The following is a 13,546-nucleotide window of genomic DNA, read 5'->3' as shown; positions in this document are numbered from 1 at the left end:
AGTCACACACTTTAAGAGCGGCGAGTCTCCTCCGCTTGTTACAGTTTCTGTTTTAAACGCAGGAAAGGCAAAGAGAGAAAGAATGGCAAGAACCAAGCAGACCGCTCGCAAATCCACTGGCGGCAAAGCCCCCAGGAAGCAGCTGCGGCCACCGGAGGCGTCAAGAAACCTCACCGTTACATGCCCGGCACCGTGGGTCTGCGCGAGATCCGCCGTTACCAGAAGTCCACCGAATTGCTCATTCGCAAGCTGCCCTTCCAGCGCCTGGTCCGCGAGATCGCTCAGGATTTCAAGACCGACTTGCGCTTCCAGAGCTCCAGTACTTCCAATTCTTTCCTGCTACACATAAGTTTACATTACTTACAGTAGAATAAAATTGACACCTCTGCTCTAAAGTACCTTTGGTAAACTCCCGTTGTTTAAATTGGCTATAAACTATGAATGTACATAACAATAAGCCTAACATGGATCAGATATTTTTCAGTTCATGTTCAGTTCACAGGTGCGGGTTTTTTTTTTTTTTTTGTTTTTTTTGTTTTTTTGTTTTGTTTTCTTTCTTCACTCCCCAAAGATGTATAAAAATAGCAATTTAACACAATTCTTTGAAGTAACTTTGAGCATGGAAACACAGCATCGTCATGTTCCGCTGGCGTTGATCCAATACCTAGGCCACATCGCTGATGTTGGATTGAAGCTGACTTTTGGGAACTCTGTTAAACTAATCTCACTGCACAAGCTGTCTTCAGACTTTGACACTAACATTGATAACATACAGAAAAAATGATACTGTGAAGCTGTCCAGATCAGTCCAGTCAAGTAAGAGATCATAGATATAGCGCCCCCAGAGAATGACTCGCTGCCACTTTCAGTCAGAAAATATAGTATTGACATTCTGAATAATCTGTTGCGATCATCTGTGAATGCTATTGCATGTAGGAAAGCCAATATAACACACTTCTAAAACTACATTGATTCTGGAAGTATGGAAGTTCTGGTATTTCAAGGTAAAACCTCATTAACACCTATTGATCTGGGGACAACTAATAATATTTCATGGCATGACCTCCCCCCCTTTCTGGCTCCGTTGGAGGCACCACTGTTATTGGCCTTTAATAAAGATATTAACTGGATATAAACTGTTGGATTGTCTCTGTGACACATGTAGTACTCAATCTCATATCGTGTACAGTACACAGCTACTTCCTTGTTCTTTCTTTTTCTTTTCTCCTTTTTTTTTTTTCTTCTTCTTTTCTTTTTCTCTTGTTTTTCTCTTTTTTTCTTTTTTCTTCTTTTTCTTTTTTACAAACCAGCTACTGCACCCCAGGCACAGTCATGCTGTTCCTCATTTCCGCCAAAGGCCAGTAGATGGCCGTAGTTTCAAGCACTCCTGTTTTCTTTACGTCCTCAAATCAGATGTAAATTCAGGAGTCCTTCAAGCAACCACTCACATTTGTTTCTGAACAGCCAAAATGAGTGGAAGAGGACAGGAAGCGACGGATTATGAATGAATTATTATTTAATATGCAGATAACAGCAGGGTGTGATGAAAACGGAAACACTGACTTTGCGATTGTCTCTGGTCAGAGGAGACGTGGTAGCAACTTTATCCCCTCTATTAGGGATGGAAGTGGAAAATTAATCGCCAATGAGAGCGAGAAAAGATACGTTGTCAGAGAACAATGCTTTTTCCATGTTTTCTGCATTACCTTCAGACAGCAATGCTTTACGATCATTGTTAAATGTTATTGAGCCTCTTGAACCTTCTGTTTTTGATTCACTCCTTGGGGTGATAAGAAAAGAAGAGGTTGCAGCTGCTATCGAGCAACTGAATAACAATAAAACTCCAGGTTTAGATGGTCTCCCAGCTGAGTTTTACAAGTTGGGTATAGCGGAAGTAAATAAACTTTTAACCTCAGCTTTGAATTCAGGGCTTGAAAAAGGAGTATTATGTGAGTCTTTCTATTTTGGCCTGATGTGTTTATTATATAAAAAAGGTGATACAAGTGATATAAATAATTATAGACAATTAACAATAATGAATGTTGATTATAAAATATTAGCTAAAATAATAATGAATAGACTAGAAGATATATTAGATAAAATTATTGTGAGGGAACAGACATGTGCTATAAAAGGTCGCCAGATGTGGGATAATCTGTGCACCCTGAGAGAGGTGATATACTCCAAAAAAGATTCTGACTTTTTTTATTCTTGGCTTAGATCAAAAGAATGCATTTGATTATCTTTCTCATTCGTATATATGGGCAGTTATGAAAGCCTATGGGATGCCGGACGGTTTCATCGCCAGGGTAAAATTGTTAATATAAAAAATCCATCATACAAGTCAAGGTAAATGGAAGTTTGACTGAACAATTCCATGCTTCGTGTGGAGTGAAACAGGGATGCCCGCTAAGTGCTGCTTTGTATGTCTTAGCCATCAATCCTTTATTGAAATTAATTAATAAAGACATTAATATTAAAGGATACTGTTTTAATGATGGCTATACAGTGACAGCTATGGCTTATGCCGACGATGTTACAGTTATTATTAGGAACCAGGACGAGTTGGATAGGTTGTTTTTTCACCTCAAACAATATGAATTGGCATCAGGGGCAAAATTAAACCCAGAAAAAACAGAAGGCGTGTGGTTTGGTTCCTCACTACAAAAGCCGAAAAAAACATACAAGTAAATGACGAAACGAAAGTCTTGGGAATTTGGATCAACAAAGGGGACCCCTGTTTGTCAAACTGGTCTAAAAAGGAATGTGAAATTAAAGAAGAAGTAGCTAAATGGGAAAATAAAAATACTAACTATAAAGCGCGAGTAAATATAGTTAAAACCCATATAGTATCTAAACTTCTCTTCCTTGCCACGGTTTTTCCTCCTCCTCACAAATCACTTTTACTTTTAAACAAATTGTGTGTTAAATTAATATGGGGAACAAACCGTGAGGTAACGAAACGAACCTTAATGTATAAAGGCAAGAGTGTGGTGGATTGGGTGCGCCAGATCTCCGTATCACTTTGAGAATTCCTTTTATTAAAAATGTTTTTAGCGCTCTTAATAGGGGAACTCCGTGGATTAGAGGTAATGAAGCACAATGGGGAAAATTAAAAGGTAGGGCTAGATCCAATATACCGTATTATAAACTCCTTTTTGGCGACAGTGGAAAGACCTTAATATTAACTGGACACAAGTATGCACTAAACAAGTATACAATATAATTAATAGTAAAAATAATGAAGGACAGATAAAATATAGGGCGTGGGCGTAGAAGAATACCCGCTAGTAGTTAAAAATATCTATGACAAATTAATCTCTGAAAATATGAGAGACACTGTGTGGTTGATTTCTGTTGGACATCTCCCCGTTAGAGCGGTGGTTCAGTGGAGCTGTTATGTTACCACCAAAGAATGTCCTATGTCACGTTGTGTCGAAGATGAAACACTTGAACATTTACTATTATCCTGTTATAGAACAGTAGAGATCAGACAACAGATGACTAAAATGGGTTTTGAAATTGATAACAACATACAAGCTATAAAATATGGTCTGTTTAAAGAAAAATGTACGACAGTAAAAGACGCCTCTTTTGGCTTATCATAGTGTGTCATTAACACCCCACATTTTGGAAAACCAGAGCCAAGGTGGTCATTGAGCAAAAAATGATAGATAGCGTTGCTGTGTGCAAAAATATCCTTACAGACCTGAGAAGGGAGGAAGACTTTAGAACAAAACAAGAATAGCCCTTTACCTTGGGATCTTTTGAAGATATAATCAATGTTAACATGTTTGAGTAATTTAACTTTTGTATTAATGTATCTATTGTAAATTATTCTGAGCATTGCCAAGTATTTTGATGTAAACTTTTTATGTGTTGTTGCTTGTTAATTTGTCATGAATGTTGAAAATAAAGGTTTTTATTAAAAAAAAAGAAACGACGGATTCGACTTTGCTCGTTCAAAAAAGAAACTGTAACCATGAGTGGAAGAGGCAAAGGTGGCAAGGGTTATTAGTTTTGTAACCATGCCCCCGTATGCCCCATTACCGTTTGCTTCAAACTTCAGCAATTTATGGGTGAGACTCAAGTACATCGGAGACGGGGATCCCCCGACCCGTGATTATGTTGCTGAAGAGCTGTTATTGCAAACATCTTGGCTGAATGTGCAGGACATATACTCTTTCATTGCTCTGCCCAATAAACGGGATTTTGAGCTGTGTTTCACCCAAGAGGCGCCCTTACGTCGCTTCTTGGAGATTTCTTTTTCCAACGCTTCACATCCGAAATGGAAAGACTGGCAAGTGGAGTCTTCTGTCCAGGTAGTGACTCTTGTTGTTAAATTCTGGACTGGAAGGATTCCAGACCAAGACATTGAGCTGTATCTTAAAAGGTACTGTGAGATTCTTCAACCCCCAGTCAAGCCAGTAGATAAATTCGGATTCTGGTATGGAGTCCGAAAATACAAAGTTCGGATGCGTAGAGATGAAGTTGGGCATATAATCTCCATCCCTAATTCCATCTCGTTGGGCCCCTACAATGGCAGGATTATTTATCCTGGCCAATCGGCGAGGTGCTTTATCTGCCAAGGTCCAGACCATCAGGCGAGAGAATGCCCCACTATCAGATGCTGGAAATGTGGTGAGTTGGGCCACAAGGCTAACATTTGCCAAAACGAAAGTGAGTGCTCCCTCTGTGGTGCGAAAGGACACACTTTCTTAAATTTCCCAAATCATTTGCAAATATGACTAAAGCTTCCCAGCAGCCCTCCACGAGTGCTTTTCGCACGAACTTTCCAACCACCTCAGCGCTGTCAGTAGCTTCAAATCCAGCCCCGCTACAGGAAAGGCCCACACATGGAAATGTTGTCCTTGATAAATCCATTGGCTGTCTCAGATGCTGCCTCAGGACAAGAACCAGGCAGTTGTAACACAACAAATCTTCCGGGAGTAACGGAGCCGCAGACACACAATAACAACATAAAGGAGGATTTGACGCTTTCAAGATTACCCGAAGAAATGGCAGTTGGAGGTGGAGAGGAACCTGAAGATCAATCCTTCTCACAGACCTCTGATGTGGAATGTGAGAGCGATGACGAGCGACGGAAAAGCGAGGAAGAATATTCGTCAGAAAGCTACCTAAGTGCAAGTGATAGTGAAGAATCACCCATTTCGACTCCTGTGGAGATTTCTCCTACGGATGACCCTGCAGGACAAGATGATGTGGATCCACAAATAGGGATCTTTCTTAACAAACAGCATCCTGCGATGGAGGAATTAGTCAATGAAATAACGTCAGGAGGAAGGAAAAGAAGTGTCTCGATGGCGTCTTATGGCAGAGATAAGAGAAAAGACGATCGATCCAGCCCTCCGCAAGGTAATGTTGAATCTACAATGTTCCCTCCCTCTACTGAATAACCCTTCTACTACATAAATATGAGTACTCTTAAAATAATAACATGGAATGTTAGAGGGTTACAATCAGAAAGACTAAGAAAGAAGAAAGTGCTTTTTCTGCAAAAACTGGACTATGACATACTATGTCTACAAGAATTAAGATTGAAAACCAAGGAAGATATTGAAGAACTGATTAAACTATGGGGTCCAAGCCACTCAGTAGTCTCAATAGGGGAAGATAGTGCAGACGGTGTGGGCTTTTCTTCAAAAAACACTCATGTGAACATCATAAAGAAAAGAGATATAATACCAGGACGGCTTTTACTTGTTGATTGCCATTATGGTGGTCAAAAATTTCGGTTAATTAATGTGTATACCGCACCAGAAAGAACAAAGAAAATGCAATTACTAAAGAAAATGAGACATTTGTTGGAATGTGGGTTAATACTGTTTTATGTGGGGATTTTAATATGGTTACGGAAGAGAATGATAGGATTGCTAGTACGATTTTCAAAGAGTCCAGGGAAGGCAAACTACTTACACAAATATGTAATGACGCATCTCTTAGGGATTTATATAGGATCTTAAACCCTCAGACAATTCATTTTACAAGGTTTGACTCATCCTCTAAAACTAGAATAGATAGGATTTATATATCTTCCGAGATTGTAGTTTTAAGATATAATGATTTCGTAACTGATTTCTCTGATCATAAGGTAGTCAGAGCTACGATTTTGTGTGGCACTGACCCCCCTTCCACTTATTGGAAATTAAATACGAGCTGTCTAAGTGACGGGGCACTAGTTTTGGAATTAAAGGCAGAAATTGTGAAAGTTTTGCAACTTAAAAAACTCACAACATCTGATATACAATTGTGGAGATACTGAAAGAACGGATGCGAAAATTTTTTAAATTTAAATGTAGAGAAATAAATTATGCAAAAAAATATAAAGTATAACGAACAAGTAAATCAATACATATTGTTGAAGAATAAAAAATTTAGAAAAGAGGATGAAGAGAACCAGATTGAAGAACTTAGAGTTAGTATTGAAAAAGTAAATAATGAAATATTATTTAACATACAAAAAACAATGGGAGGTGATATAAATGGTAATAAAGATTATATGATTGGTGCTAACCAAAAGAAAAACGTAATAATGATTTCATTTCTTCTATAAGAGATGAGGGAGGAAACTCCTTTAAAGAAGTAGACAAAAGGCGAGTTATCAGAAGGCTATGTGCCATATGTTCTCTCCGTTATCTACAAAAACAAGTGCAGCAAAATACCTGTTAAGTAAAATAGAGCCTCTGGACTCCATCCAATATACCATCACTTTTAGGAAATATTACATAAAGAGGAGGTAGAATGTGCGATCAGTCAGTTAAACTAAACAAAACCCTGGTTAGATGGGCTTTCCGTCCGAATTTTATAAAATAGTTGTAATGAAATATCCGAATTTTTAGCCACTGTTTTTAATGAAGGCATGCATGAGGGAACTTTTGGTGACTCCTTTTATAATGGATTAATGTGTTTGCTATATAAGAAAGGGGAAAGAGATAATATAAATAATTATAGACAATTGACAATAATGAATGTTGATTACAAAATATTTGCTAAAATAATTATGAATAGGTTTGACGAGGTATTAGATAAAATTATAGAAAAAGAGCAAACATTGTGCAATAAGAGGTCGTCTGATGTGGGATAACTTATGTACTCTGCGTGAAATAATTTACAGTAGAAAAGATACAGAATTTTTTATATTAAGTCTCGACCAAAGGAAAGCCTTGATTACATCTCCCACTCTTATTTGTGGGAAGTAATGAAAGCGTATAATATGCCTGAAACCTTCATCTCCATGATTAAAGTATTATATAAAAAATCCCTTGTCCAGATTAAAGTAAACGGCAGACTGACCGAACCCTTTCATGTCGAATGTGGAGTGAAACAAGGATGTCCTTTAAGCGCAGCCCTATATGTTCTAGCAATAAATCCGTTACTTAAAACGATCAATAGTGATAGCCGTTTTACTGGATACATCCTAAATGACACCTACAAGGTGACAGCCCTTGCTTATGCGGATGATGTCTCTGTAATTATTAAAGATCAAAAGGAGCTATCAATACTTAAGGATTTGCTAACAAAATATGAACAAGCTTCTGGTGCTAAGCTAAACCAGGAAAAGACCGAAGGAGTTTGGTTTGGACAAAACTTAAAAGAACCTGTAATCGATTTAAAAGTTAACAAGGAGATGAAGATTTTAGGTATTTGGATTACTAAAAATGATCCATGTCTTTTGAATTGGAAAAAGAAAGAGAGTGAAATAGAAAACGAAGTAGCTAAATGGGACAATAAAAATACAAACTATAAAGCACGTGTGAATATTGTGAAAACACACGTAGTCTCAAAATTGTTGTTTCTGGCTACTGTCTTTCCCCCTCCTCACAAAACTGTTATTAAATTAAGTAAATTGTGTACCAAATTGATTTGGGGGACAAACCGCGAAGTAACACAGAGGAAATTAATGTATAAAGGAAAAGAAAATGGAGGATTAGGAGCGCCAGATCTTAGCGTTATTTTGATGATTCCTTTTATAAAAAATGTATATAGCGCATTTGAGCGAAGCACCCACTGGATTCAAGGGAAGGAATCTTAGTGGAAAAAAATGAAAGGGAGAGCCCGAACGGGAGTGCCATACTTTAAACTTGTGTTTGGGGATCTTGTGGATCAGTGGAAATTGGATGACTTAAATCTTTTACAATTAAATTCAAAACAGATATATAATAAAATCAATCTAAAAAAAAATGAAGGTATGATACAATACAAGGCTGTGGAAAAAGAAGAAAATCAGAAAATAGTTAAAAACATATATGACAAAGTAATATCCGAGAACATGAGAGATACAGTGTGGCTTATCTCTGTCGGACGTCTCCCAGTAAGAGCTGTGGTTCTGTGGAGTTGCTTCGTTACTACTAAGAAATGCCCTATGGAGAATTGTGATGAAGACGAAACTCTTGATCATCTATTGATATCATGTTACAGGACGGTTGAAATAAGAAGGAGGATGGAAAAACTAGGTTTTAATATTGAAAATAATATAAAATCAGTAAGATATGGTTTGTTTAAAGAAAAGATGAGTGAAAATAAAAGAAGATTGTTTTGGTTGGTGATGTGTATTATAAATGTCCACATATGGAAAACAAGAGCTAAAGGTGTTATAGAACAAAAAAATGATAAGTAGTTTCACCGTATGTAAAAACATTGTTACTGAGCTGAGAAGAAGAAAAACGAGAGATATGAAATTGGGAAGTGATTTGCCGTGGGAGCTTTTATTATTGTAATATGTAAAATAAGATGTGAGTAGTTTGTGTGTGGTGCTTGTATTGTGTGTATTTGTAGTTGTGAATTTTGATATTTAGATAAAGTGATTTTAAAAAAAAAAGAAAAAAAAAGAAAGGGCGGTAAAGGACTCGGCAAAGGAGGCGCAAAGCGTCACCGTAAGGTGCTTCGTGATAACATCCAGGGCATCACTAAGCCAGCTATCCGCCGCCTGGCTCGCCGTGGTGGTGTGAAGCGTATTTCTGGTCTGATCTACGAGGAGACCCGTGGCGTGTTGAAGGTGTTTCTGGAGAACGTCATCCGCGACGCCGTCACCTACACCGAGCACGCCAAGAGAAAGACCGTCACCGCCATGGATGTGGTGTACGCTCTCAAGAGACAGGGCCGCACTCTGTACGTCTTTGGTGGTTAAGCTTACTGCACTGACACTGACAACAACAACAACAACAACGGCAACAAAGGTCCTTTTCAGGGCCACCCATCTCTTCTGTAGAGCTGATCCTATCTCTTTTGTTTGTGTCTGACACCGTATTCTCAGGTTACTGTCACCGCTTTATTCTCTGCGTAACACCTCCCTCGCCTGGCTTCCACGTGACCTGCATCCAAATCAGCAACTATTCATGACATGTAGCACACTCAAATTCTGAATGTGTTTGCAACTTATTTTTGTCAAGAACTTCACTGCAGAAAGCTCAGTGTACCACGTGGGTAACAAATATTTAGTATTAAAGGAAGGAGATGGTAATTATATACAGGCTTGTTGCGATAGGTCAGAAGAAGCCTGCGCTAATTTAATGAATGCTACCTTTTCAGACATTTAGGCTCTTAAATATTTACGTTTGAACTTACTGGAAACAGTTTCTAGCCTTGACCGTGTACAACAATTCTGATGACACGAACTCTGAGAAAGATTAAAAACCGGTGCAAAACAGATGGGAACCTGTGATTATCAACATTAAAAAACACTTTTTTATTTTTCATTTTGTTGTACATTGCACTGAATTAAGCCTGTCAAGCAGCTGAAACAGTTCTAGGGAATGTGCTAATTATCCAAACCTCTATGTGATTCAACAGTTTTTATTCATTATCAGCACAAAGTGAAAAACAAACAGAATCCCATACATTTCAAATCATTACATACATTTACAAATACATATTGTAATGTTCCTGTAAGGTTAAATCATAATGACAGCAGAATTTAATTCAGTTGCATCAGTTTGTGGGTGCATCAGGTTCGCCAAGGGCTTTGTTACATTACTGCTTTAAAAAAAACAAAAAAAAAACAAACAGGAAGGAATGCTGTTGCTGCAAATTAACGTAGTTTCATGACATACCACAAGGTGGCCCTATCTGTTAACATGGGCATGCGAGCTAAGAAGCGGTGAGATACTCTGAGATACCCCGCACACGCACCCAAACACTTCCATTTTACACACAGTAAAGGAACTGTCAAAAATGATTTAACTGGCCAGAGCAACACTTGTGTTCAGCACTGTTTTCAATTTGTTTTTTGGAATTTGCTTTATACACACACACACACACACACACACACACACACACACACACACACACACACACACACACACACACACACACACAATCACCCCTTATCCCCAAAGGGGGCAATTAAGATACAATGGAGCAGCATGACGTTGAAGACAAGGACAGGGCATAAACAGGCAATAAGAATGAGATAATAAATACACAGCATATACACAGTTTTTAAATTAAAGTGACTGAATAGGTGAATAAATAACTAAGTGACTAAAAGTGAATAAAGTGGCAGCACAAAAAGAGCGTAGAGTAGTTCATGTTTACAGGTGTGGGAAATGGTCTTAAGGGCTGGAGTTAAAAAGCAGAGTGGCTTTGGGGACAGAGGTGGCTCTCCTCCTCTCAGTCCTGCAGGAAATGCAGCGGAGGCGCCGCCCACAGGGGAGCCATTGAAATGCACTGAAAGACTGTCAAACATAAAGTGGCATTAATGTTGTATTTGTAGTTACTTTGTCATCGTTCCACAACACACACAAGACATTTCCTGAGTCTGGGTCAATGTAGCGGATCAATAGCACCTAGTGACAAAGAAGCATTTCCGCGATTTCAGTAGTTGGCAACATAGTAACTGCACGTTTGAAGGTAGAATGTATGCTCTTCAGGACAGAGTGGGTGGCTCTGAAAAGAGCCGTTGGGTTGACTGACAGCAGGATCAGTTTACTTGGAGCTGGTGTACTTGGTGACGGCCTTTGTGCCCTCAGACACGGCGTGCTTGGCCAGCTCACCGGGGAGCAGCAGGCGCATTGCGGTCTGGATCTCCCTGGACGTGATGGTGGAGCGTTTGTTGTAGTGGGCCAGGCGAGAGGCCTCGGCAGCGATGCGCTCGAAGATGTCGTTGACAAACGAGTTCATGATGCTCATGGCCTTGGAGGAGATCCCGGTGTCGGGGTGGACCTGCTTCAGCACCTTGTACACGTAGATGGCGTAGCTCTCCTTCCTGGTCTTTCTCTTCTTCTTGCCGCCCTTGCCGGCGGTCTTGGTCACGGCTTTCTTAGAGCCCTTCTTGGGCGCGGACTTTGCGGGTTCAGGCATTTTGTTCCTTTGGTACTCTGCAGCAACGAATGAGCTGTGTGAAAGAGAGCAGCTCGCTTTATACAACATGCACAACATGGAGGCTAGGTCCAGTCTTCACAGTGTGTCTTCTCAACCTGTCTTCTTCCCCTTGCCCCAAACAGTCGCAGCAGATGGCTGAGTCTGTTTCTGCCAGGGGTTTCTTCCTGTTAAAAGGGAGCTTTTCCTTCCCACTGTCAACAACGTGTTTGCTCATAGGTGGTCATATGATTGTTGGAGTTTCCTATTTCCTTGGTATTATTGTAGGGTCTTGACCCCAATATAAAAAGCCTTGAGGCCACTGTTGACTTGGCACTTTAGAACTGAACTGAACTTAACTGAATTGTGTAGCTTAAGCACAAAGCCTCCAAGTCTATGAGTGGAGAATAGTGCTTAACACTTTATGATATATTTTTTGTGTTTTTAAATGAAACACTGTGAGAAAGCAAATTGTGCTTTTAGGACAGCACATTTGTCCAGCATAAAAATGCTAACAAGTAGTTATCATTCTATAATTGAGTTGATCTGGTAAGCTAAAAAAACAAAACAACAACAAAAAACGCAGTAATGAAGCATATAAGTTAAGGTATACTTAAATTGAGCGTGTTTAACCTGCATTTCTCACTTTAATAAGTTTGTTAAAGTAGTGCTGAAAGTTGAAAGCTATTACTAATATAAATTAATGAATTTTTACAGAAATTATGTCAAAAGAAAAAGGTAACTAAGCGGAACTGCTGAGGGAGCATGCTGGCAATCCCTCTTGGTGCACTGTCAGATGATCTGCAAAGGTCACAGCCTCGCCAGCTGGTGGCAGCACAACCACTCTGCTGGCCTCTCTACCACCAGCTCCAGAATTCATGTCTCCCTTCACCCATCTGTGGCCCAATCCACCAAACAAGTAACAAGGTGCTAGGTGAATGGAAAGAAGAATTTAAAAAGAAAACAAGATACTACAGTGTAAAAATTGCCTATCTAACTAAGTCTTATATACAGCCAAAAAGTATTTTTGATCTTGTTTTGAGACTGATGTACAGGGTGGGCCATTTATATGGATACACCGTAATAACATGGGAATGGTTGGTGATATTAAAGTCCTGTTTGTGGCACTTTAGTATATGTGAGGGGGCAAACTCCTCAAGATGGGTGGTGACCATGGTGGCCATTTAGAAGTCGGCCATCTTGGATACAACTTTTGTTTTTTTTCAATAGGAAGAGGGCCATGTGACACATCAAACTTATTGGTAATGTCACAAGAAAAACAATGGTGTGCTTGGTTTCAACGTAACTTTATTCTTTCATGAGTTATTTACAAGTTTCTGACCACTTATAAAATGTGTTCAATGCACTCAAAAAATAAAGGGAACACTTAAACAACATAGTGTAACTCCAAGTCAATCACACTTCTGTGAAATCAAACTGTCCACTTAGGAAGCAACGCTGATTGACAATCAGTTTCACATGCTGTTGTACAAATGGAATAGACAACAGGTGGAAATTATAGGCAATTAGCAAGACATCCCCAATATAGGAGTAGTTCTGCAGGTGGTGACCACATACCACTTCTCAGTACCTATGCTTTCTCGCTGATGTTTTGGTCACTTTTGAATGCTGGCAGTGATTTCACTCTAGCGGGAGCATGAGACAAAGTCTACACACAAGTGGCTTAGGTAGTGCAGCTCATCCAGAATGACACATCAATTGCCAACTGTGGCAAGAAGGTTGCTGTGTCTGTTAGCGTAGTGTGCAGAGCATGGAGGTGCTAGCAGGAGACGGGCCAGTACATCAGGAAACGTGGAGGAGGCCGTAGGAGGGCAACAACCCAGCTGCAGCACCGCTACCTCCACTTTTGTGCAAGGTAGAACAGGAGGAGCACTGCCAGAGCCCTGCAAAATGACCTCCAGCAGGCCACAAATGTGCTGCTCAAACGGTCAGAAACAGACTCCATGAGGGTGGCATGAGGGCCCTACGTCCACAGGTGGAGGTTGTACTTAGACTGGTGCTTACACCGTGCAGGACGTTTAGCATTTGCCAGAGAACACAAAGATTGGCAACTTTGCCACTGGCGCCCTGTGCTCTTCACAGATGAATGAAGGTTCACACTGAGCACATGTGGCAGAGTCTGGAGACGCCGTGGAGAACATTCTGCTGCCTGCAACCGCCTCCAGCATGAACAGTTTGGCAGTGGGTCAGTAATGGTGTGGGGTGGCAA

General features: G+C 39.8%; 1 protein-coding gene and 1 pseudogene across 1 annotated transcript; one reads left to right on the top strand and one right to left on the bottom strand.

The window, feature by feature from the left end:
• The first annotated feature begins 82 nt into the window (after nt 1-82).
• Nucleotides 83-494, top strand: LOC120716703 (annotated as a pseudogene).
• A 10,404-nt stretch (nt 495-10,898) lies between these two features.
• Nucleotides 10,899-11,357, bottom strand: LOC120716686 (histone H2B 1/2-like). Its single transcript, XM_040004265.1, has one exon. It carries the CDS (start codon nt 11,317-11,319, stop codon nt 10,945-10,947), a length of 375 nt encoding a protein of 124 aa, XP_039860199.1. The 5' UTR covers nt 11,320-11,357; the 3' UTR covers nt 10,899-10,944.
• Between the last annotated feature and the right edge of the window lie 2,189 nt (nt 11,358-13,546).

Source organism: Simochromis diagramma, unplaced genomic scaffold, assembly GCF_900408965.1.
Source record: "Simochromis diagramma unplaced genomic scaffold, fSimDia1.1 OVJJ01000565.1, whole genome shotgun sequence".
Classification (NCBI taxonomy): Eukaryota; Metazoa; Chordata; class Actinopteri; order Cichliformes; family Cichlidae; genus Simochromis; species Simochromis diagramma.
The sequence above is the reverse complement of the archived record's forward strand: the minus strand, read 5'-3'. Positions and strand labels throughout refer to the sequence as shown.

Excerpts from the sequence above, each read along its gene's own strand:
- LOC120716686 (XM_040004265.1), bottom strand. The coding sequence starts at position 11,319 with ATGCCTGAACCCGCAAAGTCCGCGCCCAAGAAGGGCTCTAAGAAAGCC.